Here is a 26900-nt window from a genome sequence, read left to right as displayed (position 1 = left end):
CCTAAACAGACATGTGACTTACAGTTACTTCATGTGTGGTTAAGGTCTAATGCACATTTGCCTGGCTTCTGGAGGAAGATCTGGTGCACTTGTATAGGAAAGGTCATTATTGTCATATTGTATGCGGTCCAACATATGGTTGTCTAAAGCACCACTAGTAACTCAGTAATAATAGCTCTATACTGTGTATTAGCTGAGTCCTTGCATGCTACACACATTATGGTATGAAATATATATATTCTTACCCCTCCTACGCATGGCCTCCTCGCTCTCTGGTTTTCGACTCACAGACACAACCTTCATGGTAAGATGAGCACCCCCTTGGCGAATCAGTGATACTACTTGTTTATGACCAACCTTCACAACATTTACCCCATTCACCTGAAAAAACCAATAATGAAGATTTAAGGGTCAAAATCGAAACATTAAAGGAAATCTACCAAATCAAGCATGACAAACCAAGGACACTTACTCTTATACCCAAACACTGTGGTAATCTTCTTATGTTCGTTTTTCACGGTCTCCTTCCTTCTAAAATCAAGTTTTAAAATTATGCTAATGAACCTGAGGGGTTACACTAGCCCATCTGCGAACTGGCGTTACAGGCTGCTACACTGTCCCTGGTTAACCATGCTTGATTTTGATGGTAGATTTTCTTTAAGTTAAAATTAGATATATAGACCTACCGATAAGTAGACAAGAACGGTTTGGCTATAAAGTATAATAATAAAAGGGCTGGTTTAAGCATAGAAAATTCCAAAAAGTAATTTTTTGCCTTGGCACACAAAAACGAAAGAGAACATTTCATTGGATATTCAATCTCACATCTGCCAAGTTATTTCACAATTTTTCCTGATATGACCATTTTAATAAACACCTGTATTCTGCTTAACCCCTTAATGCCGAAGCCACTTTTCACCTTCCTGACACGGTCCAAATTTTGAAAAAGTCTCGATTTGATAACTAACATTAACCGAATGTCTTCTTTATGTCTCCATGGTTTTTTATGCATTCTCTCATATATTTAGGATGTTATGGGGCTTTGAACGTTAGGTGCGATTTCTCAAATTTTCATAAAAAACTAAAAATCAGGCTTTTGCGGGACCTGCTCAGGTTTCAAGTCACTTTAAGAGGCCTAAACAAAAGTAAAACTCTATAAATTACCCGTTATAGAAACTATACCCCTTAATGTATGTAAAATAGTTTTCATGCAGCTTGTTAACGCTTTAATTGTTTTACAGGGCATTAAATAAAATTGGATGCAATTTTGAAATGTAAATTTTTTTGGCTAAATGAATGTGTTTTTCAAAAAATGTACAAATTCTCAGGGGATAAAATATCCCAAAAACTCTCCACAAAGTTTGATACTTTGTTGTTCTGTTTCTGTGTTATTTCCCTTAGAAATAAACAACGAAACAGTTTTATTCTTTAAGCAGTGGTTGAACAATGTCAGTGCCTGCCGGGGTACACTCCCAACTGGTAACACCAAGTTGAAACTTTATTTATAAATTTGTAATAGGAACAACGGAGGAACTGCTCAATTTCAGATCTTCTCAGAGAAGATACTTCAGAATGGATATTTTTTTTATCAGTTTGTATGTTTACTCTCATTACAGATGTTAGTAATTTATTTATAGATCTCATAAGCATACACCACACCCTATCGCATTCAAATTCCATACCTCAATCAAGAAGTCTCCTGTCCTCAGACCTGCTCTCCATGCTACACCATCTACATCCACAGACTCCAGATATTGCAAAGCAGGAAAAGCTGGTGTTGGTGTGAACTCCTCAATCGGGGTCTCTGCTGCAAGATTTATTTAACAATATATTAATACATTAGATTAACACATAATTTGAAATACAACTATTAATCCTTGTACTACTCTGCCGATTTAGTCAAGCTTAATATGTTGCATGTATTTTGGTCTATACTGTATGTTGTATGTATTTTTGGGAAACTATACTGACATGATTGCTAAACCCTTATGAAGTTGTCCAGTGAACTGAAAGAAATCTCACATTATCCAAATAAACACATTGCGGCAGATTTATCTAAAGTGGCATAAGCTTACACAGTAAAGAGTAGAACTAGACAGTCTTATGTTGGTCACCCTGCAGCCAATCTGGCAAACTAATTGGTCATAGCTTCTGGTCATAGCTGTGAAGGGTCAGGGGGACAACTATTTTACAATCTGTTTTCTTTGGAATATCCATCTAAACAAAACCCAGAAATTCATATATGGACATACCTTTTGCTCCTCTCAGCACAAAACCAAATCCCTCTAGTTCCCTCTTCTGTAACCGTGCAACCTTTTCCTGGATGACATAATCACTGTAAAAGTCCAATTATTATTAATATGAATAAATATGTAGTTTTTTTAAAGTTAAGTTTCTTTATATCCACAAATGTAAAAAGTTTCATATCTTTTACTGTCCATATAGACAGTGCTGATAATCTGGTCAGAATTAGTGGGTATACACATTATTTTAACAACAGGATCGCTACTGTGGGAGTATGTCCCCTTGCACAGTGTGTGAAAAAAATCATATCTTCTCTAATCAAGAATAACAATATTTAAAATCATAATTATAATAATATAATATTTGAATTAACCCTTTTAATATGGAATTTACTGTTATGCACATAACAGTAACCAAACTGTGACCGAGCTAAGCTCCTATGAAAATCACTGTAACCAAGCAGCCTGACTACTATGTAGTTGGGAGAAATGAGCAGCGCTCTCCTTGGCCCCTCCATCTTCATTGGATGAAAAAGGACTCAAAGATACGCCTGTTTGTGGCCGGTTCCTGTACGGTTGTGTGTGTGTATGAGATCTAAGACGACAGTTACATATACACAGTACAAACATACATATTCATACACAGTTTCACACATACTGTATACACATACATGCAAATGCATACACACATAGTAACACATTGAGGCTTATTTACTAAGGGGCCCGCAGTTGCATTTTCGTTGAGTTTCCTGACTTTTCGGGGATCGTGCCGGGGATTGTGTCACGTGATCGGATAGTGTCACAATCGCGACGGCTTTCACGCGACACAAATTGGGGGGGGGGGTGGGCGGGCCAATCCGACGGATTCGGACAGGGCGCGGGATTTTACATTTAAATTTTTGTCGCAAGCCAAGCACTTACATGCAGCGGAAAGAAGACGGTGAGCTCCGGCGGACCTGAGCGGCACATGCAGGATATCGGGCTCAGGATCTATGTGGATCGCGGTACAGTGCATCATTGTCAGAGATTCTGGATCGGGGATTGCGATTTAGATGGGTAAGTAATTGTGCCCCATTATCTTGCAGTTTACTTTCACACTTACATACAAACACACAAAAGCACAGTATTTACTTATACTCCCTTACACAGTACTAATCTATATTTATTGAAGAGGAACATATGTATACCCCACCACTCAGGGCATTCATGGAAGGGTCAGGAAAACATGTTATGTAGCAGAGGAGGAGGAAGGGGAAACAGCACAGACAGGGAAAGCTTACTACATTCAATGTGTTTTTCTCCTCTGTGCTGTGCCCCTCCCCCATCTCTCTGCCCGACAACTCCAAGAAACAGAGCTTTCATGGAAGAGGAGAGGACTATGGGACAGCGGAGGAAGATGAATTGAGGCCGCACATCCAACCTCATTGCTGTTCCCTCTACTATGTGCTGCCTGGTCATGAGGAGCTGACCACATTATTAGTTGACTAGATATGGGGGAGAGAGATGGCTCTCTGCTCTGCTTCACCCCCAGCTCGCCAAGCTGGTAGTTGATTTAAGAACCGTCTCGAGTGAGCTGGAGAGAGACAGCGGGATCCCATCCCTGTAGGGTAAAGAAAGCTGGGGTTGTTGGATTTCAACATACGTAAACTTTTTTCTCACATAAAAAGTCACAGAAATAGGTGTCTGGCAGCGGCTATCTGCACTCTCCCCACTGAGAACATGTGAGATGTGGATGAGTATGGGAACCCAAAAATAATAGCTGTTGGTTTCACAAAGACTTGGCAGACTACAAACTAAGGTGTCTGGCAGGCTACATTTTTCATTGGATTGTAAATACTTACAATTAACTTTACATGACACTGAACTCACCTATGAGAAGTGAAGGAGTCATACGAACCAACTGTGTAATGTCTGAAGAGGCGCTTTGTGCGATCTTCACGAGTTTCTAAAAGACAGAGTGCTCGATATGAGTCACACTGAAGTCATACCACAATTTAATGAACAGCTTGGAAGCTCCCACTGATACAATACATGTTGGAGATTGATTTTAAAATCATCAAGAAAACAGGGTCATCCATACAGTTACCACTGTTCGTCATACCTTGACGTGGATCTGGCTGCCTCATCTGCACTTCTTCAACACAGTCTGCTGGAAACCATCCACTTCGACCCTTCACCGATCCTTCCCAAAATCCGCCTTCACCTATACTCAGCACTGTAAATAGAAAAATGTGAATGTACTGTTAAAGGTCCCTAAGTTTATTTGTTCTCTCTTCTATGTTACCTCCTGTGCTTTGCACACAGAAAGTAGGGGACAATCTGCTGTTTAACTCTCATGATCACACAAAAGCTGTATAGGGCTTTATAAAGAAGTAATAACCAGCATTGATATGTACTTGGAGTATGATAGAAATGTCCTCATTATCCATTTGTTTTTCCTGAGCCTTTGTCTATCCTATAACTTGGCTTCGCCCCTTCCCTCTCCATATTGTCTACTATGACAACTGTGAGACTTTCTGTCCTAAATTCACTACATATTCCAGAATGAAAGTCAATTTTATAAGGTGGCATAAGCTGGAAAATATAAGTGGAGAATGACGCATTTTTTTGACCGAAGATATTACCAGTTTAATTAATATTCTTCAAAGTAAAGAATAAAAACTTTTGCCTATCTCTGCACTTAGCAGAAATAAGGACTTTTGTAATTGGCTTCTATTTTCTTTATCTAATATTTTGCCTAGCAAGCCTTTTCTTACCCCCCTCGGCCATCCTTCCTCCGCTCATTGTAAAGGATCTGGTCTTAGTGCACGCTCCCGATCCGCTGCCCAATACTGGGGCAGCTGCGGGAAGTGCTACTTACATGAGGCACATTGCATTGCTGCTCCTATATTTTACGGCAGATCAGGAGCACACACAGCTGAGAAGTGCGAGCTCACGATATCTAACCTAAAAGAGCAGCAGTGCAACGTGCACAACTCATTTTGCCCTGGACATCCCCCTTATCCCGTCTGCGCCGAGGGGAAAAGATATTTTATAACTTGTGTGCTGAACAGCGGGTCAGGGGGTGGGTCGATATAGGTTTCCAGTGCTAGGATTTGCTATGGTAGCATGGTAACATTTAGTCAAATACCTCCTTTCTACAGCATATATATGGCTTCACTGCCCAGAGCTGATGTCACAAGCAGGTAGTGTCCGCCCCCTCCAGGAAAGGCTGACAGCATTTTACAGAAGAGAATGATAGATATAACAAGATGTATCTAAGTGCAGGAATAAGCCAGAAGCATGATACAGGCATCATTGGAATTGTTATCACAGACTCTCTCCAGTTGTGCTGAAACTAATTTTTGTAATTTGTAATTTTTTTCGGTAACTTTACAGTTATGCTTTAATATAAACACAGGTAAAATTTTCAATTGTGTGCTCAAATGTAAACATTTAGCGACATTTTATGCATTTGTATTGGACAAGATTAATTTACTAATGTGCTTTATTGGGAAATTTCAACCCTGGATATTTATGGACTATGAAACAGTAAGTGCAATTGTTTCCAAATTTATGATATGAATATGAACACAGAGAAGATGATACCTTTGTACCAAATGTGTGAATTGAGCGACTAAAAGTGTGAATTGAACAACTAACCTTTCTAATAATAGTGTATCTATTTTAAAGGAAACCTACCACTTGAAGTGGCAGGTATAAGAGGGAACTACCGAGCACCAGCTCAGGGTGAGCTGGTGCCGGAGCTTATTTTTGTTAGTGTTTTAAACCGCAGTATCGCGGTTTAAAACACTTTTTAAACTTAATGGCCGAAGCTGCTTCGGCGCAGGAGGTACGCTCTCGGCGCACCATGCACGCGACCGTGCCCGCGGCTCTCATTCACTTCCTATGTAGCCGCGGGCACGATCGCGCGCATGGTGCGCCGAGCGCGTACCTCCCTGTGCCGAAGCAGCTTTGGCCATACAGTTTAAAAAGTGTTTTAAACCGCGATACTGCGGTTTAAAACATTAACAAAAATAAGCTCCGACACCAGCTCACCCTGAGCTGGTGCTCAGTAGTTCCCTCTTATACCTGCCACTTCAAGTGGTAGGTTTCCTTTAAGTCTATGAACTCATTTTAGGTATTGGGTATAAATGTCTCTAGGTGACGATACAATAATCATAATTACCATGCGACAATTATACATTTTAAGTAGTAGTAGACACAATATTTAAAGGGGTTGGCCACTCTATAACATAAATTGCCTCTTAGGAAACAAAGATCCTACACCAGTAAATAGGAGGGGCCTGCAGCAGGAGATGATGACTCATCCTACTGCTCCTCCTGTGTCTGTCAGTGAGATGGACGGAGATTAAAAAAAAGACACACTGGAGGTTGCCATGACAGACGTACTGAAGGAGTGAGAAACAGGAAGTTGTGTGGGGATGCAAGGTGCAGCATATGGATAACAGGGAAAGGCTGAGGCTTTCACAGGAGGCAAAGGTACAGGTACATATACATGCTGAGACCTGTCTAATGGAACAGATTTAAAGTGGCCAACCCCTTTAACTTCAATGCTAACAGCTTTGATATGCTTTGCATAGCCATGATAAAATGCAAAAATGTACTGTAGGTACAGAGATAACATCTAAGTAGGAATATACAGAGATAACATCTAAGTAACCTACATCAAGCATGTAGCATGGTCTTAATTATAATTAAGAGTGTGCTACATACTTGAAATATGTAGCGGGCCATTTGTTTTGGCCTTTTAAATTGAAAACTGGTGGGGCTTTTTTGTTTCCTTTCTGTGCGTTTTGCGTCAGAATTTACGAAGTGTCCGTGCCTCTATATTTCTGTTTTCCCACACTCTCAACTTGTTCTATTTTTGCAAAATTTTGGCGCCACTTGTGAATCTGGCAATTTTATTTTTCTGACACCTTTTTTGGCATAATTTGTTGCGCAAAAAGAGAGCAGCTAAAAGGTGGTCTAGGGAATTCTAATCTTTTTAATCTGTGCACCATAGCACCATATAGCACGGTTCCAGCAACAACCTGTGCCAAAATTAATAAATGCACCTCGTAGGCTTTTTGGATTATGTGATCTAATTAAAAGTCAGATTATTAGCTGGTGCTGGGTGACCTCCACCTTTACCTGGGAGCCAACCATGTTTACCATCCACATTTTGTCTGTTTGTTTAGCTTTGCTTGTTATTTAACATTTTAATGCAATATTACAACAACAACCATTATGTTAACTTATCAAATAACTCTGATACTAAACATTTTGACCCACATTTATTAAATCCCTTGCGCTAGTTTTGTGTCTGACTTTGCATGTTTTAGTACAAACTGCAAAGTCACTGCAAGTCACATATGTCGATGAAGTACAGTATTATAGTATTTAGTAGTGATTCTGTTAAATAAGAGTGGGACAGTAAAGATTTGAGTAAAATAGAGGAAAACATATCTTACAGTAACATGCAAAGGGTAAAGCAACTAGGTTATACATTTGGGAACAGAAAAAAGGTTTGAGGTTAATGTTCACCAAAAGCAGAAAGTATTGAGAAGTAAAATTTCCAACAAATAGCTGCTCAGCACAAGTATTTCATTATCTTACTTAAGAATACTGGACTACAATACATAAACATTAGATGTAAGAAAGGGCTCTAAAATGGATGCTTCAGTTAACTGGAAAAAATATAGGGGTACATAATGGTAGTCACACCAGTTTTCTGGTGTATAAAAGTAGCACAACTGGATGATGTACACCTTATTTGCACCTTTTCTGTGACTTCTGCAGATCTACTCAACCTTCACTTCAGCCTACCAAAGCCAGATGTCAAAGCCAGAACTTATAAAACGCATCCACTTTACTCCTGGCGTAGGAAGTACTTGTTTACAAAATCTGTGACTTAAAAAGTCACATATCCTCTGTAGATATTGGAACTTCATATACCAGATGTATCCACAGCACAACTCCTAAGACATTCCAAAAACTGTTGCAAGGAACCTGCCTAATGACACAAGAACCCCACTAAAGAGTACAGAGTTGCTAATATATATAGTAAAGTATAAAGAAACTGAACTGGTAGTAATACATGTATCTTTGTACATGTTTTCAGAATTTATATGTAGACAAGACTATTTCTATACACTAAGCACAAATAACTTGCCTAATAACAGAGAGGGAACTGAACAAAAAGTGCATTAAAAATGCTTAACATGTGAGCTAAAACAGGCCATACAGGCGGTCCCCTACTTAAGAACACTCGACTTACATACGACCCCTAGTTACAAACGGACCTCTGGACATTGGTAATTTATTGTACTTTAGTCCTAGGCTACAATGATCTGCTGTAACAGTTATCAGAGGCGTCTGTAATGAAGCTTTAGTGTTAATATTGATTCTTATGACAACCCGACATTTTTAAAATCCAATTATCACAGAGACCAAAAAAGTTCTGGCTGGGATTACAATGATAAAATATACAGTTCCGACTTACATACAAATTCAACTTAAGAACAAACCTACAGACCCTATCTTGTATGAAACCCGGGGACTGCCTGTATTTATCAAACGTAGTGCAACAGTTTGCCTGTGGAGTGTGCAGAGTGCTCTAGATGCATCAAAAGTGGCGCACAGTCTTTATTAATATGGCGCCCCCTGCACTGCTTTGGAAGTGTGCACCAATTTTGTGGGGCACCTTTAACATACAGTATGCGACACAATTCACAGTCGCAGTAATAAATGTGGTCAACGCTACAAATCAGCATCAGAACAACCCTTTATGTGCAGAATTTTGTGGTGCAAACACTATGTGCAAGGAGTTTGCCCATTCTTTTCAGTGAAAAGTCAGACAAAAAACTGGCGAAAAAAGGGGGGCCATAATCTGGTACTAACATACAGCAGCTCCCGACTGCTCATGTTTAGCTTCCTGGATTAACACTACGCTGTTTCATTGCATCTTCCATCAAACTTGAAAGGCATAGAGAGGCCTGCTCAGCTACTATTTTGCTGCAATGTTGATGCATCAACCAATAATTGATCAAGTGAATATAGACAGGTAGTTTTATAGCTTTTTTAGTCCTAACATGAAAGAGATGTCATATACTTAGTAATATATGATGAAAGCATCGGAGACTTTTCTACTGAGAAGGCTTAATAATATGGATGATCTCTTAATCCTCAAAGATTGAACTAGAAATTACCAAAATCTGGAAAGGTAGTTGAGGTCAACACATAACCACCTGCTGGACAGGCATTACTCCATTCACTAAACAAATCCTGTGAGCTGTTCAAGGGAAGACGACCTTCACCATATCATTCCTTAGAAAATCTCACACAATGAAGCTTTGATTAATAAATAAAATGAAAAGAAGGTCAGATTATATCTGGCAAAGAATGAAATTGCTACACTGGAGACATGAATAATGTACAGACATTGGGTTACAATTATAGAGTGACTATTATAAAGGAACATGACATTTTATGGTATACATGAATCCTTCAGGTGACAGATTATCCAACTCAAAAAGTAGTGACCGTGAGAAAGAGTTCTTATACTTTTTTCCCATTTGGTAAAATATACAGTTAACCAGAGGTCGCACTAACATTTTTCCATAAGGGTAATAATACTCCTCTCACCATTTTTGAGGAGTAATCTCAGCCGAGGAGGAGTATGAAATTTTCAGTAATACAAATATATAACTCCTAGTCGTATATAGTGTTAATAGACTTTGGTTCCATATGACTATGTTTTTACCCTGTACTGTCTTATTTTATTTGTATATGTCCCCTATGATTTGTAAAGTGCTACGGAATATTATGGCGCTATATAAATAAAGATTATTATTATTATAGTTGTCTATTTGTAGAAGAAAATTTGTTACAGCCCCTGTTTTTGTAGCTTCTTGGGACAATTATAGTACTATTTGGGGCCGACGCCGACCACAGACCCCCAACCACCCACAGAGTTGCCCAAGGCTGACGCTGGCCCCAGACCCCACCCACAGAGAGGGCCAGAGCTGACGCCCGCCCAAGACCCCTCCACCCATAAAGTGGGCCAGAGCTGACGCTGGCCCCAGACCCCCACCACCACCCACAGAGAGGGCCAGAGCTGACGCCCGCCCAAGACCCCTCCACCCATAAAGTGGGCCAGAGCTGACGCTGGCCCCAGACCCCCACCACCACCCACAGAGGGGGCCAGAGCTGACGCCCGCCCAAGACCCCTCCACCCATAAAGTGGGCCAGAGCTGACGTTGAGCCCCAGACCCCTACCATCACCCACAGAGCGGGCCAGAGCTGACGCCGGCCCAAGAACCCTCCACCCACAGAGCGGGCCAGAGCCGACGCCGGCCCAAGAACCCTCCACCCACAGAGCGGGCCAGGGCTAACGCTGGCCCCAGACCCCCCACTCAAAGAGCGGCCCTGCGCTGACACTGAGCCCCAGACCCCACCCACAGGGCCAGAGCCGACGCCGGCCCAAAACCCCACCACCCACAAAGTAGGCCAGGGCTGACGCTGGCCCCAGACCCCCACCCACAGAGCGGGCCAGGGCTGATGCTGAGCCCCAGACACCACCCACAGAGCGGGCCAGAGCTGACGCTAGCCGCAGACACTCCACCCCCTGGACCCCCTCCCCCATAGATCTGGCTGATGCCTGACACCGCTAAACTTATTTAATTTTTTTTTTGGGGGGGGGGGGGGATTGGGGGCATAACGCTTTTTTTAAACTGTCTAATTTTTACTTTTAATGTCATTTTTGGGGTTTTTTAATTACATTTTTTTTACTAGGTCGCATGTGTTCCCTGCTAAACTTATATATAGATCACAGATAACAGTGACCTAATGGTAACAGTCTATTAGATCACTGTTATCAGTGATCTGTATACAGAGTCATGCAGGGAGGATGCATATAGCACCTTCCCTGCAGACTCTCACTGTATACAGGGGCTGCTCTGGCTACAAGATTAGTCTGTCACATAGACAGCCCAATCTTGTTCATAGCTCTGTGTGCACGGTCGCACGCGGCCATGGGGGGGGGATGGGCGGAGCTACTCACTGCTTCAGCCCGCGGCCGATGTAGAACGTCATGTGACCTGTGCTCCGGTCACATGACTTTCCATCGGAGCCGCAAGATAGCTGGGCAGGAGAGGAGGGACGGCACTATATTGTGGGTGTTGCCGAGTGTTGCGACGTGAGCTGCGATCCTGGGCAGCAAGCGCCGGCAGCCAAGCACCCAGCCGGCAGATAACCACCAAGCGTATTTATACGCTTGGCGGTTTTTTGGAGGGGTAAATCAGCCTCTACAAGCGTCATAGACGCTTGTAGAGGCGTTATCGCGATCTCTGCAGTTAACAGAATAACAACAATAACGATAAGTGAAAACCCGAATATACCTACAAACACCATTGTTACTGATTTCTACAAATAATGATCATGACACGATGCAGAGATAATGTTATTCACAAGGTTTTGTTTTTTGCGGAGGACATTTTTATGTCGGTCCATACTGTTTTTAGTTGTTTTAATCTATCTTTGGGAAAAATACAAAATCGGTAAATAAAATTACATAAAATTTTCTGAAATTTTACTAAGGGTATTTAATTTCTGCACTGACAAAGCCAGCACAATTGCTGACAGATTCCTCTTATTTTTTTTACATACTATTAGGTTCTTAAAGGGAACCTGTCATCAGCAGCCCTTTTTTTTGGCTCCGCCATGTCCCCAAAGGGTATGGTGTGCACAATTCCCAACTGTTTTACAATAAAACCGGCTTTTTCCGAAGAACGAAACGTAGAACAAAACGAAAAGTTAGCTGAAAGTTTACATTTCTCTTTGCAGAGCAGTGTCCTATGTCCCATGGAAGTGGCCAGTGAGAGGCACCCCTCCCCTCAGAAAACTGTTCCAACATGCGTCTATTTAAAATTTTATAAACGCTCACATCCCTCCTATGAAAAGGCACATGACAGATTGGTTTCCGGAGGGTGGGGGGGGGGAACCACTTCTCACTGACTATTCCCATGGGACACGGGACACTGCTCAACAGAGAAAAAGGTAAACTTTTATGTAACTTTTGTTTTAATCGGAAAATGCCAGTTTATTATAAAAACACTTAGGTAATGTGCACACTATTCTCTACGGGGACATCGGGGAGCCAGAAAAAGGGCTCCCGAAGACAATTTCGGTTAACCCTAGACAAGACCGTGTATCTTATGACTTTAGGGTCGGGGACGCCATCTTGTCTGAGGCTTCACAAACTTCTCTCTCTATCTTTAACCAGGTCAGAGAGAGAGAGATACAGAGGGAAGTATATAGTAGAGATGACAGTATGAAATGGCTGTGATAGCAGAGGGGAGAAAGTCATGTCTAATATCCATCTCTTGGATTTCATCATCTCTCATCACTAATCTGTCTCTTTTTAGGTGTCACATTTTAGTACAAAGTTCAGAAAGAAAATGAAAGAGTATTTACACTGACCAGCCTAGGGAGTAATAGGAGCTAAAACAGCAATAAAACTGAGTAAAATTGTGAAGTAAAGGGTTAAAAAACTAGGGGATTGAAATTTGAGAATTTTCTTTCATGGGAAAACCCCTTTAATGCTCTGCCTCTTGAGACAAGTACAATGTCCAAAAATAATAAAAGAAAGAATAAGACTTCAACAAAATTAAACTGTGCCTATGATAAACCGTAGATAAATGTAACTAGCAGCCATTTTTTGAGTGCTGACAGATGTAATCTTAAAAAGCTTCCTTCAAAGTATCACTAGACGTGTTGTCCAGCAGATATCCATATCAAAGCAATGGTACTAATTCCAATGACATCACTATAAATAGTAAAGTGCAATGTTCATTAACTCCCAGTACATAGAGGAAATATTGGGGGCCATTTATCTTTTATTATCAATTATTTCTGGTGCATTGTGCATTTGGGCCTATGTCATTGGCTGTTGAGATGTTTTTGGCTGCCTCAGGTTTGCCCTATTTATTTTATTACGGTATAGTTTGGATTTGCACAATTATGGCTCAAATTGTCTCAATTGTACCAAAAAGGCACAAAAGTATGCCAGCAAAACCTTGGTGTTAGCAAGTTTCTTTCATGGAAGGAGAAAAAATGTGAAACTTTCAGCCAAGATCAGAAAAGTGAATCGACAGATTTTAAGGAAATCTTCCATCTAATTCAGGTATAATAAACCAGGAGCACTTACTCATAGATCCAGGCACTGTGATTGTGGTAATAGCCTTATATTTGTTATCAATAACCTTCTTTCTTCTACAATAAATTGTGTGAGCTCTAAGTATGGACAGATATCCAGAGGATGCAGCGACGTTCATAGCTACTAAATGATATGTATGACTATTTCCCCCAAAGAAAGGTCCAACTACCTATGGTCCTAGAAACGCATCTGGGAATACGTTTGTTCTTATAGGGCGTACCAGGGCATCCTTATACCAGGGAGAGCCTAGGACCGTCCTTGTGAGGACAGGAGCTAACCTCGGGGTACTAGGGTGAGTGTATGATAGGGTGTACCAGGGGCAGTGCTGACACCTGAATCTTGACCTGGACCCACTGCGCTATCTCCTTATACACTCTCCATGCCACCAACTAACTGCCACTAACCTTTTTCTCTTCAGTTATGAACTCACTGATAAATTGGTTCATTTGATCACCCACATGAACAGTATGCTATGCTTAAAATTTTTAATGATTTGTACTTAGTGTGTTTTAATTGCATATATTAAAAGTTATATTTTATATACCCTTCACTTAAAATAATTTTTGCATCATTTGGTTTAGTGAAGATTAGCGCTTATTGCTGATGTTTATTGCATTGTTGAATATACACTACTGATTATTACTTAGCATACATTACAACTAAAAATCACAAATAAAAACAGGTTTCCATCATGTTTTATATTGTATCGTTCTGACACTTTTGCTAGTATTTTTATCATTCTAAAATGTATCCAATGCAGAAAACCACTGGACATTATGAAGAATTTATCATGCCCCTTGCCCCAAAAAGAGTCGCAAATATGTGTGGCAATTTTCTCTTAATTTTCTTAAGTCAATCAAAGCTGGCAAAATTCACTCCTACTATGCACACTGGGTTATTTAATCAGAGATTCAAAATTGGACAGAATATTAAACAATAAAAGCTCAAAAATCCAACAATCCCAACTCCCATCTCATCATTTATATTACCCAAGAGCCCTCCAGCATGTAAACCAGATACTTTAGTTTCAACACTTATTATAAGCAGCAATACAGAGATATGACCTCTGTATAATTTGCAGCCTACTACTCAATACATTCATAAATTCTCCAAGGAGTCCCTTTTATTCTCTTTATTTTCCTGCTACATCTTCCAATAGATATAAATTTGTCATCATGACATCAAATATTTTAACTTTTTCATATGAGAGTTTTTCTGGAAGGACAAAGGAAATAAAAAACTGAAATTTTAGACACTTTGGGTTGTATTTATCAGGGCTTCTGAGCCACGCCAGTGGCATAGAAGCCCTACAATAATTGCAAATTGATAGCTTATTGCTTTCACTTGCAATTATTGGTGGGGTGCTCGCTGCAGCTGAGGAATTTTATATGTGAAAATTTACTGGCTGCGGTTCACTCTACACAGGCCTCCGCCAGGTACATCAAGAGGCTGGGCTATCATACGCCGCCGTATGATAAATAACCCCCTTTGTCTAGGAAACAAAGGGGGAGTTTATTAAGATTGCTATATGGAACACCAGTTTTTATTCCCCCTCCCCTTCCCATAATGCAATCAGCCTCTTTGTATATTTGGCATGCAGAATATGGTAAATATGGTGTGTGGGGGTGACTGCCCGATAAAAATGTTGGTTATAGTGCTTTTTACAGAGACAAGGCATGTTAAAGTTCACCCAAAGTTCTCTGTAAATAGGCAAAACATATTAATGTTTATTTAATCTCACAGAAGAAGTGTTCTTGCACAGAGGCCATGGATAACAAAATATAAGAAGATTACCACAGTCACAGTGAGTAAGTGTGTTTATATTATTTTACATACGTTGAGGGGTGAATTTTCTATAGTGGGGTAATGTAAGGGGTAATGTATTACTATTAGTTTGGGCCTTTCCAATTCACTTGAAAGCTGAGTTGTCCGTCAAAATATGAGTTTTGTCGATTTTAATGAAAATGAGCAAAATCGCACATAAAATTCTAAGCATCATAAAATCTTAGAAAAATAAGAGGACACATAAAAAAACATGTCATCATAAAGCAAACATTCTGGAAATGTTAGTTTTTTTGGGTAGTTTAACTGTCTGCCTGGAAAGCAGAACATTTCAAACTTTGAAAATGAAGACTTTTTCTGAACGCAAAACTTATCACTTAAATTAATAAATAACATGAAGTACAATGTGTCAAGAGAAAACAACCTCAAAATCACCTGGATATGTTAAAGTGTTCTGAAGTTATGACCAATTATCGTAACACGTGTCAGATTCTAAAAATCGAGTCTGGTCATTAAGTTGAAAACAAGCCTCAGTGATAAGGGGTTAAGAGCAGAAGGAGGGACATATAAATATAATTTGTTATGAAATGTAAAGCTGTTCCAAAGATACTATTTAAGCAGTGGTCGCAAACCTATTTGTGACCAGAATTTTTTTTCAGGGACCTGTTTGAGTGCCCCTCTGTGTGGTGTGTGGCAGAAAAATTAAACTCCATATATCTCTATACAGATGCACTACAATACCAGTACTTACCATGGTCTAGCTGTGGTGCTGTTTTTGGAAGAAAGCTGCCATATTTTTCATCTCTGGACAAACCCTTCAAAGAAAAGAATTATGTCCCTAACACACTTGCGAGTGTGATGTGCACACTTGCAGTGTGTGCTGGCTGGAAAATCCGTCCCGAATGCTGACACCTGGAACTGGACTCACATGCAGTTCCGTGTTGCTGAGTGTCATACTCGCTAGTGTGTAAGGGGCCTAAGGCTTTCTAAACACAAGGGTAGACAATAGTGTAATTGCTGCGGGATTCACCATAATGCTCAGCCATTCTGCAATCATCAGAATAATGCTGCAATTCTGCAGTGGTCAGGGGGCCGATCCCAACCTTTTTATTTCATTCCAACGGATGAATTATGCACCATGATCCACAGCAATTAAATGACATGCCGTGGATCATACATTGACTTTTCGATGCAAATTTTTACTGCAATGTAAATACTCTACACTGCGCCTGTATTAGGCTTTACATTTAGAGAACAGAAATTCAGCAAAATTCCACAAGTTATACACTAGGTGTGTGAGGGCCCTTGAAGGTCACATCACAAAAGGTGCTTAAAATGCATATCTGAAAACTGACAGAAGAGACCCCCCTTATTTTAAATAACATTTTTTTCATGAGCAGTAAATTTTTGCCCCACAAATTATCATGCACTGGGATTTAAAATATTTTGGAATGATGGAAGTATGACTAGTCATGAAGAAGAGGATGATGTTTCAGTCTTGATCTGAGCAAGAAAATTAGGCCAGCAAACATTTTTAGGCCTCCTGCACATAAACATGCTTGGTCCATGGAAATCTGTCTTGGTCAGATGCCACAAGCAGAACACAGTGGACAGGAGTACTTGCATCACACCATGCGACACCAATACTGTAACAGTTGTTACAGTGATTGGGGTTGTTGTTGGGCTGGCAGTCTTTGCATCATATAACACTGTGATACAAGGACACCATTCCACTGCAATGTATTCTACTCATGGGATCTGACCAGCAACAAGAATGTTCGGACCATGGACCGAGCACGTTCATGTGCAGGGGCACATACCTGGTGAAAAATGAAAGTTGGTATTGAAAATTGATGGAAGAGAAATTGCATTGGCAAGTTTGCTAGCAGTTTTTTTTAAAGGGAACCTGTTAGAAGAAATTGACCTAGTAAACCACTACAGGCGGTCCCCTACTTAAGAACACTCGACTTACATACGACCCCTAGTTACAAACGGACCTCTGAATATTGGTAATTTATTGTGCTTTAGTCCTAGGCTACAATAAACAGCTATAACAGTTATCAAAGGTGTCTGTAATTTAGATTTATTCTTAATCCTGATTCTTATGACAACCCAACATTTTTAAAATCCAATTGTCACAGAGACCAAAAAAGTTCTGGCTGGGATTACAATGATAAAATATACAGTTCCGACTTACATACAAACTCAACTTAAGAACAAACCTACAGACCCTATCTTGTATGTAACCCGGGGACTGCCTGTACCAGGATTTTGTCAAGCAGCTATACAGCTTCCAGATTATTTTTCTATCATGGCCCAGGGTTGTCGCATCATCCACAAAATCCACTTTGAAGGGAGATGTAATTTAGTTGTATAAAGTCATGGATGTGGAGACTTTAACACGGAATTCAAGCTTTTCCTGGCTCAGAAAGCCCTTTCACTGTAATTGATGATCCTGGAACCGGAGACATCACTAACCAGATCTCCTGAAGTCCAATGCAAGATGCCAATCAACGGGAGAAGGAATTCAGAGGCAGCAAGAGATTGACTTCAGTGATAAACTCTCCGCCTCCTTGACTTTATGCAACCAATTTACATCTCACTTCAAAGTTGATTTTCTGGGTGATGGAGCCACGTTGAGCCATGAAAGAAATATGATCTGAAAGATGTGAAGCGCCTAGACAACATTCTGGTAGTGGTTTATTAGGTCAATTTCTGATGAAAGGTTATCTTTAAATTAATTTTGAAGCTTGGAGCTTTAGGTATAAATCATCAGACAGATTTAACCAGGCACCTTGGAGGCACCCTTATTTACTGTATGTCCTGAAATAAAAAGTCAAGGAGGTGAGGGAGCTATGCAATTAGGCTACCAAGCCTATTCATGGCCATTTTGACTAGGGTGGCCAACCCCGCCACCCTAGTCGTGACATCACTATCTTCCTAAGCCATCTTGTGCTTGCCTTAGCACTGTGAGTCCAAGACAGCTTCACAGCTGCACGGCGCATGTACCACTCAAGTGATAGCCTCATACTTGCTCCTGCTCCGCACTGAAGCATGCACAGTGCGGCTTTGAAGCTGGGGCTTGCCGAGGATGGAGATAAAAATGCCGAAGATGGAACTAAGCTTATAGTCGAGTAAAAAAAAAAGTCAATACTCACCTTTCAAATGCCCCTGCAGGTCTCTTTTTCCGTCCGGCAGCGGCAGGTCTTTGGGTCATTGCGTTGCACAGGCTCTGACGTCTGCTGCTGCTGACATCAGGCAGCCGTCACACGCAATATGATGGCAGCAGTGGTTAATGTCAGAGCCTGTGCGCCGCTACGTTGAAGAAAAGACCTGTGCCGGGTGTCAAAAAGGTAAGTATTGACATTCTTTTTTTTTTTACGTGTTGCGCATACTGGGGCTGGCTATATACTGGGGGAAGACTAGCTGGTTATATACTGGGGAAGACTGGCTATATACTGCGGGCAGACTGCCTATATACTGGAGGGCATGGGCTGGCTATATACTGGAGGGCATGGGCTGACTATATACTGAGGGCAGGCTGACTGGGGGCATGAGCTGGCTATATACTGAAGGGAAAGGGGCTGACTTGCTATATACTGGGGGCAGGCTGGCTGGCTATATACTGGAGGGCATGGGATGGCAATATACTGGAGGACTGGCTGGCTATATACTGGGGGCAGACTGGCTGACAATATACTGGGGGCTGAATGTCTATACATTGGGGGGTTTGGCTGGCTATATACTGGGGTGCAGAAGGCTAGCTATATACTGGGGCTAGGGGCTTGCTATATACTGGAGGCAGGGGGCTGAATAGCTATATACTGGGGGGAGGCTGTAACAAATGCATTTCCCACCCTAGGCTTATACTCAAGTCAATAGGTTTTACCAGTTTTTTTGAGTAAAATTAGGAGCCTCAGCTTATATTTGGGTCGGCTTACACCCGAGTTTATACAGTAGGTGTCAGCCAGAAATGTCCTTCAAGCACACAGTGAAACTTTTTGAGGTGCAATTTGCTAGATTTATTTATTTTTTTCATTTTACTTGTTAAGGAGAGATATTTAATAGAACACTTTCTAAATGAAATTTTTATGTCCTCCATGGATATTATACAATTTTTTTGCATCTATCCTCCTCTTGAGAATATACGCATAAGTGTGAAAGAATCTTAAAAGCAAAGCAGTGAGGCATAACCTACTTTCCAGTAACATTATAACATGAATTAATAACCACAATAGGGACAGGTTCTTCCAGAAACACAATTCAACAACAAATCATTGTGAGAACGGGCTGGCTTGGGGAGGTCATATAAGCCTTTCAATAAGATGCAATGCAAAATGCCTTTAAGAATCCTATGCCATCAATACTTTATTATTTGTCAGGCCAAACCAGTGGCAGGTCCAAAACCAAAAGAAGTTTCTTCCTATATTGTAGTTTACCTAATGCTTTGTGTTATAGTTTATTTCTAGTAATGGGTCACACATATTGACACAAAACAATTGAAAATAATCTGGAAGTAATTCTATTATTTTAGTAAGTATTTACTTCAGTTTTTGTAAGCCAAACCTGCAGGGACATTTGTGCAAAGAAAGACCATAAAAATAATGTATATCTATATCACACTTCAAAAAAGTACCTCCTTTTGTCTTGAAGGGAACCTGTCAGGAGGACACTAAACCACCAATAGGAACACTAGGTTAGTGTACCAAATCATCCTATATGAGCTCAGAAGTAAAAAAAAATTAAAAAGAAAAAACTCATCTCGGTCCGGAGCTCTCGGTGTCTGAGCAATGCTGCAAGTGAAGCTGACGTAGACCCCCTGTGCAGGTGCAGTAGTTAAGGCACTAGTGCAATGAAGCTCTGGTTTTAGCAACTCGCGAGGAGGCACCGTTTGCTCCCAGTGTGAGTAGGTAGTAGATAAAGCACAAGCACAATAAAACCCTGGTTTCATGCCGACTTGATTGAAGCAGGTGAAGAGGATGCGCCTAAAGCTCCAGACGTGAGTCTGATCTGCCCTATAAAGCTGTGTATAAAAATCTTTTTATTGCACCAACAATCAGAGGTCACATGGGGCAATTTAGGAAATTAAACCACACGTGCAAAATTACCTGTAGTTGGATTAGGGTCCCAAATCCACCTGACAGGTCCTCATTAAAATGGAACCTATCAGCAGAAATAAACCTAATAAACCCCAAGCCTTAAAAAATAGAATAAAACTCTCACAGCATGTTTCTTTCATGGCTAAGCATGTTTGCCTCAGCTAGTAAACGACCTTTTTATAGGGACCCTTTCATCAGGTTTTACCTGACTTAACTATTAGTACACTTAGGTAAATCTCAACCATTTACCTATAAAAAAAACTCCCCAAAAGTCAGGCAAGTATGACTTTTCTAACCTCACTCTCACATGAGATGAGTCAAGTTTTGTGGTTGCAGGGATAGTGTCAATTCAGAAGCCCCTATCTCCATTTCTATAGTACGTAGAAACATGCTTTTTGTGTCATATTAAAGATAGGGATCTTTCAGATCTCATCAGGATTATGGCTTTGTAAACTACATAACCAGCTAGGTACAGACAGCTAAAGACATAGCTGGCAATGCAATCTGCAGATAAATATCCAACTCACACCTATTTTCTAACCGCCTGTATGTCCAGTCTAACTCACAGAACTGTAACCTTGATATGATCTGAAAGAATAGATTTCTTTAACATGTTTCTAGGTACTACAGACTTTGCGGTAGATTTCTTTTATATGTAAAGGTGGGAGATTTCACTAAAAAGGGCTTTTAGAAAGGACATTTCATATTCTACCTTAGGAGACTAGTAGTTTAGTAGGGTAAAACTTGTAATAAGTTCTGTTTAAAGTTATATTCAAGCTAGTTGTTTAAACAGAGGCATCAGATACCTCAGTGCTAAAGTTACGCTCTCCCTGACTCAGAACACCCCCTTATCTGTGATTGACATTCCGGGGACAAAACTAGTTGGTTCTCCCTAAGCCTTGAGCATGCACCATTTGGTCCAGATTGGGGAATTCTGAGAAGGGGAATGCTTGACTTCAAGAAGATGTTAATCTGCTATTGTTGCATTAATTAATGTCAATGTCAAAGATCAAAGGCTGAATCATGGGGTTCCTACAGTTTCCAACTTTAGTGGTTTAGCCTTCTGATAAGCTCCATTCATTTCATATATGTATACATTAAAAACATTTAGGGAATAAAAACATTGACTGGCCCTAAAATAACACAACTGTTGTCTACATACAGAGGCTGAAAACATATGAAGGCCCAATACTCCTTATAAACTACACTAAAGCAGGCCAGTTTTACAATTTCTGGGGAGACATTTTATCTTTGTTCTTGTAAAGTAATATGGCAAACTACAATATTGAAAACCATAAACATTTGACATGAAACCATCACTGCCACGGTTCTGCCATGTTATTCTTCCCTGTGTTGCAACAGGTCAAATACACTATTAAGAAGTCAATATGCCCTACCACAAAAAAACTACAGTAGTTTTTCTTCCTACAGTGGCAATCTGATTGTTTAATATTATTTTTATATTATAGGCTTTCACTCCAGTATTGTGTCTCTGTGAAGGGGTGTTCAGAACACAAAAAGGGACAACAAAAGGATAAAATTGCAAAACACAATTACACAGGGTGAAGGGCACCATCCACTTGTGAAAGGGTGTGATAGTTACCTACGTTATGTACGAGAGCATCTGTAATGGAGCATGGAGAATAAAACAGCCAGTGAGACAAAGCATGAGTTGATGAACACGAGAACATTCAACCATCTCACATTACAACAGCCATTCAGAGAATTCATTACAAAGAAGATGAACCCTAAACAAGAACTACAGTGTAATAAACATAATACACATATAAAATACCAAAGTACAGTGAAGTATAACATATTACAAGGCAAAGAGTCTATAAATATACGAGGGGAACTTATTAATCCTTATGCGCCAGTTTTTTGTCAGGGTTTTTTTAAAGTTTGCTAGTGTTCCGACAGATTTACAGAGTGCTGGAGCCAGAAAAAAAACATTTCTGACGCTCACAAATATTTTTTTTGTCTCTCAAGTTTGTGCAATTTTGGACCACATTTAGACCAACATAGATCAAGTCTACCAACGTCTGATATTTTTAGTGCCAAATACGTAAAGGCCATACGCCACAATATATAATCACATTACAAAAGTTGGGCGCCAGAAAACAGACATTGAGCCTATTCAAATTAATACATTTCCCCCATATAGTTTACTTTTTACTATTATTTTTTAAAATTTGCTATAACATGGAAATACACAACAATTATATAAAACCTAAAAGTAAGGATACATGCACACAAACATGGCTGATTCTTGTCCCTGCTGAGAATCTGCCTTTGTGTGCTCGATAAATCTGATCCACAAAATATAGTGCATGCAATGTAGTCTTGCAGACCACACACAACTGGAAAATACAGAGGTGTGCACATGGCCTTATTTGTGTAAACTGCAGCTTTCAGTTAAGATCTATGGTTAAGTGTTTGTTCAGCATAATAGGACCATTCAAAGCGGACCTGTCAACAAGTTCAAAATGATGTCTCATGTGATGTCACACAGGTGCATGGCACGTTTTAACACTCAGTTCTTATTACTCTCTGTGATACTAATGAGCTGTGCATGTGTGTGACATCACATGACCATGGACCATATTTTATCCACAGGAAAAAAATAAAGAAGCTCCCCGTTGAATGACAGCAAGCAGAGATCTAGAAAACAATGAGGAATTGATACAGAACATATATTGTATATTTTCATTACACTAAAAAATCCAATTATTTCATTCCTGAAAGTTGACAAATCCATTTACCCCACCCGAATGTATACATGTAAACAAATACTAGCAATCACGTGACTTATATAATACACTGCATCACTTTTGCAGTGCATTGTGCATAGGGTACTGTTTCTCTGGTATAATAGATAGTAAAGGAAGATCTGGGGTGCTGATGGCCTCCTCTTTCTGAAGCTTCTATGACACAGTGGCCATGGTATCCAAGGAGTTAAAGGGGATGGCCACTTTATCTTAATTTCTTTAATGCATCGGATATATGATTAAGTAACTTACCAATATATATTCAGATAAAGTTCTGCACAATTTTCATGAAATCAGAAGCCTCAGCCCCAGTTCAGAAATGCTTCATGGTCCTCAGCAGGCTACTGCAGTCCATAAGATGGCAGGAGATGTAGGGTCATGTGAACATATACTCCAGTGGGCACTCAGTCCTTTACAATGTCCTGTGAGCTATCTGTGCAGTGATCTTCTTTCCCTGTCACACAGCCAGTCACTGGTGTTATGCCAAGTTGTGTGCATCACTTCAGCTTCTGTTTAGACCTGTCCTCCAGCGGTGGGGCGTTCCCCTCCCCACACTGTTAAGGCTGTTACTCCTTCTAAGGGTCCTAAACCCTTAATAAATGTGGTGCAAGACATTTCATACAGTTTTCTACGTCAAAATTCTGGAGCAGAAAGCTTGCAAAAAGAGTGTTTCATAATTCTTAAAGCCACAAACTTAACTGTATTTTTTGATATTTTATGTGATAGAGCAATGATTTTCAACCTTTTTTGAGCGGCGGCACACTTTTTATACTTAGAAAATCCTGGGGCACACCACCAACCAAAATAGCACAAAATGGCACTAAAACAGTCATATTATACATATAGTTAATAATTTAGATTCTAAATGTATTTTACTCATTGTGAAACCTGGGCCTGTTTCGATAAACACAAAAGGGATATCCTGGCAGGAATGGTGGAAAGACACACACAAAGCTCTTCCTCAACAGTTCTCAGTTTCTCCCTGGTTTTAGTATATGGTGCTGATTATTATGTGGCTCATATACTGCAAAATAAAGTGGTGCAATGAGAAGTACTATAGCCATGAGGCCAGAGTACAAGTGCCGGGTCATATACTCAGCATATGAGCTGGTACTTGTAGTACTCCAGCCTCATGACTATAGTATTTCTCATTTTACATTTCTCATGGTTATATGCTGAGTATTCTGCCAACAGTTCATATACTCAGGCAAAAGCTCATATAGTCAGCATTATTGGTGGGCATTACTTTGGCGGTGGGCAAATGCGAGAGTCTCTCCGCTCTCAGGATGATGCGTCGGCCTCGGTGAGGTTCAAAGTTTGCGCATGTGTTATTGTACACGTCTCCTACATTGTAAGAAGCCGTGACTGCGCATCGCTGCGCATTGCCAGGAAACAAAACACATGGGCACCATAGTTTGGGGAACTTTCCCCGCGGCACACCCGACCATGTGTCACGGCACACTAGTGTGACACGGCACACTGGTTGAAAATCACTGTGATAGAGCAATACAAAGTATCAGATATTTTTAAAGTATAAAAAATATACATGCTTTTGCTTAACTTAGCGTGGAATGCTTATCTATTCAGCCCCCTGCATATCCCTAAATAAACTCCAGTGTGCCAAATTAGTAGTGTACATCTTTATGTATTTTTTTTCAGTATAACTAGTTTTTTTGTGAAGGCCTCAGAAGTTTATTAGAGAACATTGGTGAACAAACAGCATAATGAAAGCTAAGGAACACAGGAGGTAGAAAAGTTTTGGCAAACTATTGCAGGTTGTTAGGCTTTAATATTTCCTAACATTTCACATATAACTATTTAATCCATCATCTCTAAATCTATCTAAACTGACAGCCCAAACAGGGAGAGCAGTAATTAAAGAAGCAATCAAGAAGGCCAGGGTTACTCTGAAGGCACTTAAAAGATACTCAGCTCAGACTGGTGAATCTCAGATTGGTGAATCAGACCTATAATCCACATATCTGGCCATTATGGCAGAGCAAACCATAAGAAGTCTTATTTGAAAAGATATGCTAAAACATATTAAAAATTTGTGTTGCTGTATCCGGAAAAAGGGAGGCAAATACTGAAGGAGAGTTCTGTGGAACTCTCAATTTTAACATTTTATTGTGGAGTTAGAGCACTAACATTGTATTTTTATGCTTAAACATATGTTGTCACAGCAAGCATATGGAAGAAGGTTCATTGCTTCTATCAAGCTTGAACTTTTTGGCCTTAAAGGACATCTACCACCAGATTACCACTGGAAGACTCTGCTCTTATGCATGATGGCAGAATTACCTGCTCCAGGAAAAATACTGAGAAAAATACTTTATAAAATATGTAAATTAGTCTGAGGTGCTTAGGCTCACGTCACCTGAGCACCTCTTCGTACCGCCGATCCATATATATGCACGCCCCCCAGCTGTTTAATATTCACACCTCCATCCTGCCCACTATGCTTAGACAGCTGGTGAAATCAGCCGGCTGTCTGGAAAACTTGTGCAGTCCACAGGTTACTAGTGTGGCTAGTGAGCCAGAGAGGTAGATAATAAGCAGCCGGGGGCGTGGAGCCATGAGCCGCTCAGGTGGCGTGAGCCTGAGTGCCTCAGGCTAATTTACATGTAATTTACATGTTTTTATAAAGTCTCAGCAATACCGGAGCCCTGGAGTTAGATGCAAATGCTGCATGGAGGTGGCAGTATCATTCTGTGGGGATACTTTGCTTCAGCAGGAACTATGAATCTGGTCAGAGTTGATGGGAAGATGGATAGAGCTAAATACAGGGAAATCCTAGAAGAAAACCTGTTAGCAGTTTCAAAATGACCCTAAACCCACAGCCAAAGCCAGATAAGATAGCATAGTTAAATAGGAAGTGTTTAAAGGAAACCTACCACCACAAATCCACCTATAAAGGTAGATCGGGTGGTAGATGCATCTATAGGACTAATCCTCACTTCCCCGCAATCTTTTAAAAACTTTTAATTCCCTAATATGCATATTCTGAAGAGGCTACTGGGGCGTGGAGTAGCCGGGGCTGAGGCTACATGACACGGCTACTCCACACCCCAGTAGTGGTCACTGATCCGAAGCCGGGGCTGTGCAACCGCAGGCCTGCTGTTCATGCGCAGATGGCAGGCTTCGCTGACGAGGGTGCGCTCCTCGTTGCTGCTCGTGGAAGATTTCTGGTCGGAGGATACTGGGGAGTAGCAGCGCCGTGTAGACCCAGCTCCGTCTACTCCATGCCCCAGTAGCCTCTTTAGAAAATATTCATATTAGGGAATTAAAAGTTTTTAAAAGATTGCGGGGACGTGAGGATTAGCCCTTAAAAGGACTATCTTCACGTTCTATAGATGCACCTACCACCCGATCTACCTTTATAGGTAAATCCGTGGTCGTAGGTTTCCTTTAAAGGAAATCTACCAATAGATTTCATCTTCATAAACCATTAGCATCACTAGAGTCACTCCACGATCTCTAAGTAATAAATGCTGGAATACTGCTGGAATCTACTAAGTAGCATTAATGCTTAATAAATACAAGCATTATTAAACACAAGCATTATCATATGTTAACCTCTTAGTGACCAAGCCCATATGCATTTGTTTTTCCGTGACATTTTGTACTTCAGGTTAGCGGGAAATTTTGGTTGATATATTTAGAATTTATTTATGAAAAAAAAGGTGAATTTGGTAAACATTTTAAAAGAATTTGCTATTTTCAGACTTCAAAATGTTCTGTTTTTCAAACAGAGTCTTACTACCAAAATTATTTACTAACTAAAATTTACCATATCTCACCTTTTGTTGGC

At 40.4% G+C, this 26900-nt stretch overlaps 1 protein-coding gene across 7 annotated transcripts in view; it reads right to left on the bottom strand.

Annotated features, from left to right (window-relative positions):
- The window catches only part of SHANK3 (SH3 and multiple ankyrin repeat domains 3), a 249639-nt gene that overhangs the window by 62239 nt on the left and 160500 nt on the right, over window positions 1-26900 (bottom strand). For 5 of the 7 annotated variants that reach the window (XM_072147633.1, XM_072147630.1, XM_072147634.1 and 2 more), the window contains 6 exons: window positions 21925-21945; window positions 4345-4458; window positions 4113-4188; window positions 2253-2335; window positions 1683-1807; window positions 246-381 (listed from right to left, as the gene is read on the bottom strand). In XM_072147633.1, the coding sequence (XP_072003734.1) occupies window positions 246-381; window positions 1683-1807; window positions 2253-2335; window positions 4113-4188; window positions 4345-4458; window positions 21925-21945 (555 nt within the window). The remainder of the gene's footprint in view (window positions 1-245; window positions 382-1682; window positions 1808-2252; window positions 2336-4112; window positions 4189-4344; window positions 4459-21924; window positions 21946-26900) is intronic. The other 2 variants (XM_072147631.1, XM_072147635.1) reach the window with 1 other exon arrangement.

The sequence above is a fragment of the Engystomops pustulosus genome, chromosome 4 (assembly GCF_040894005.1).
Source record: "Engystomops pustulosus chromosome 4, aEngPut4.maternal, whole genome shotgun sequence".
Lineage (NCBI taxonomy): Eukaryota > Metazoa > Chordata > Amphibia > Anura > Leptodactylidae > Engystomops > Engystomops pustulosus.
The sequence above is the reverse complement of the archived record's forward strand: the minus strand, read 5'-3'. Positions and strand labels throughout refer to the sequence as shown.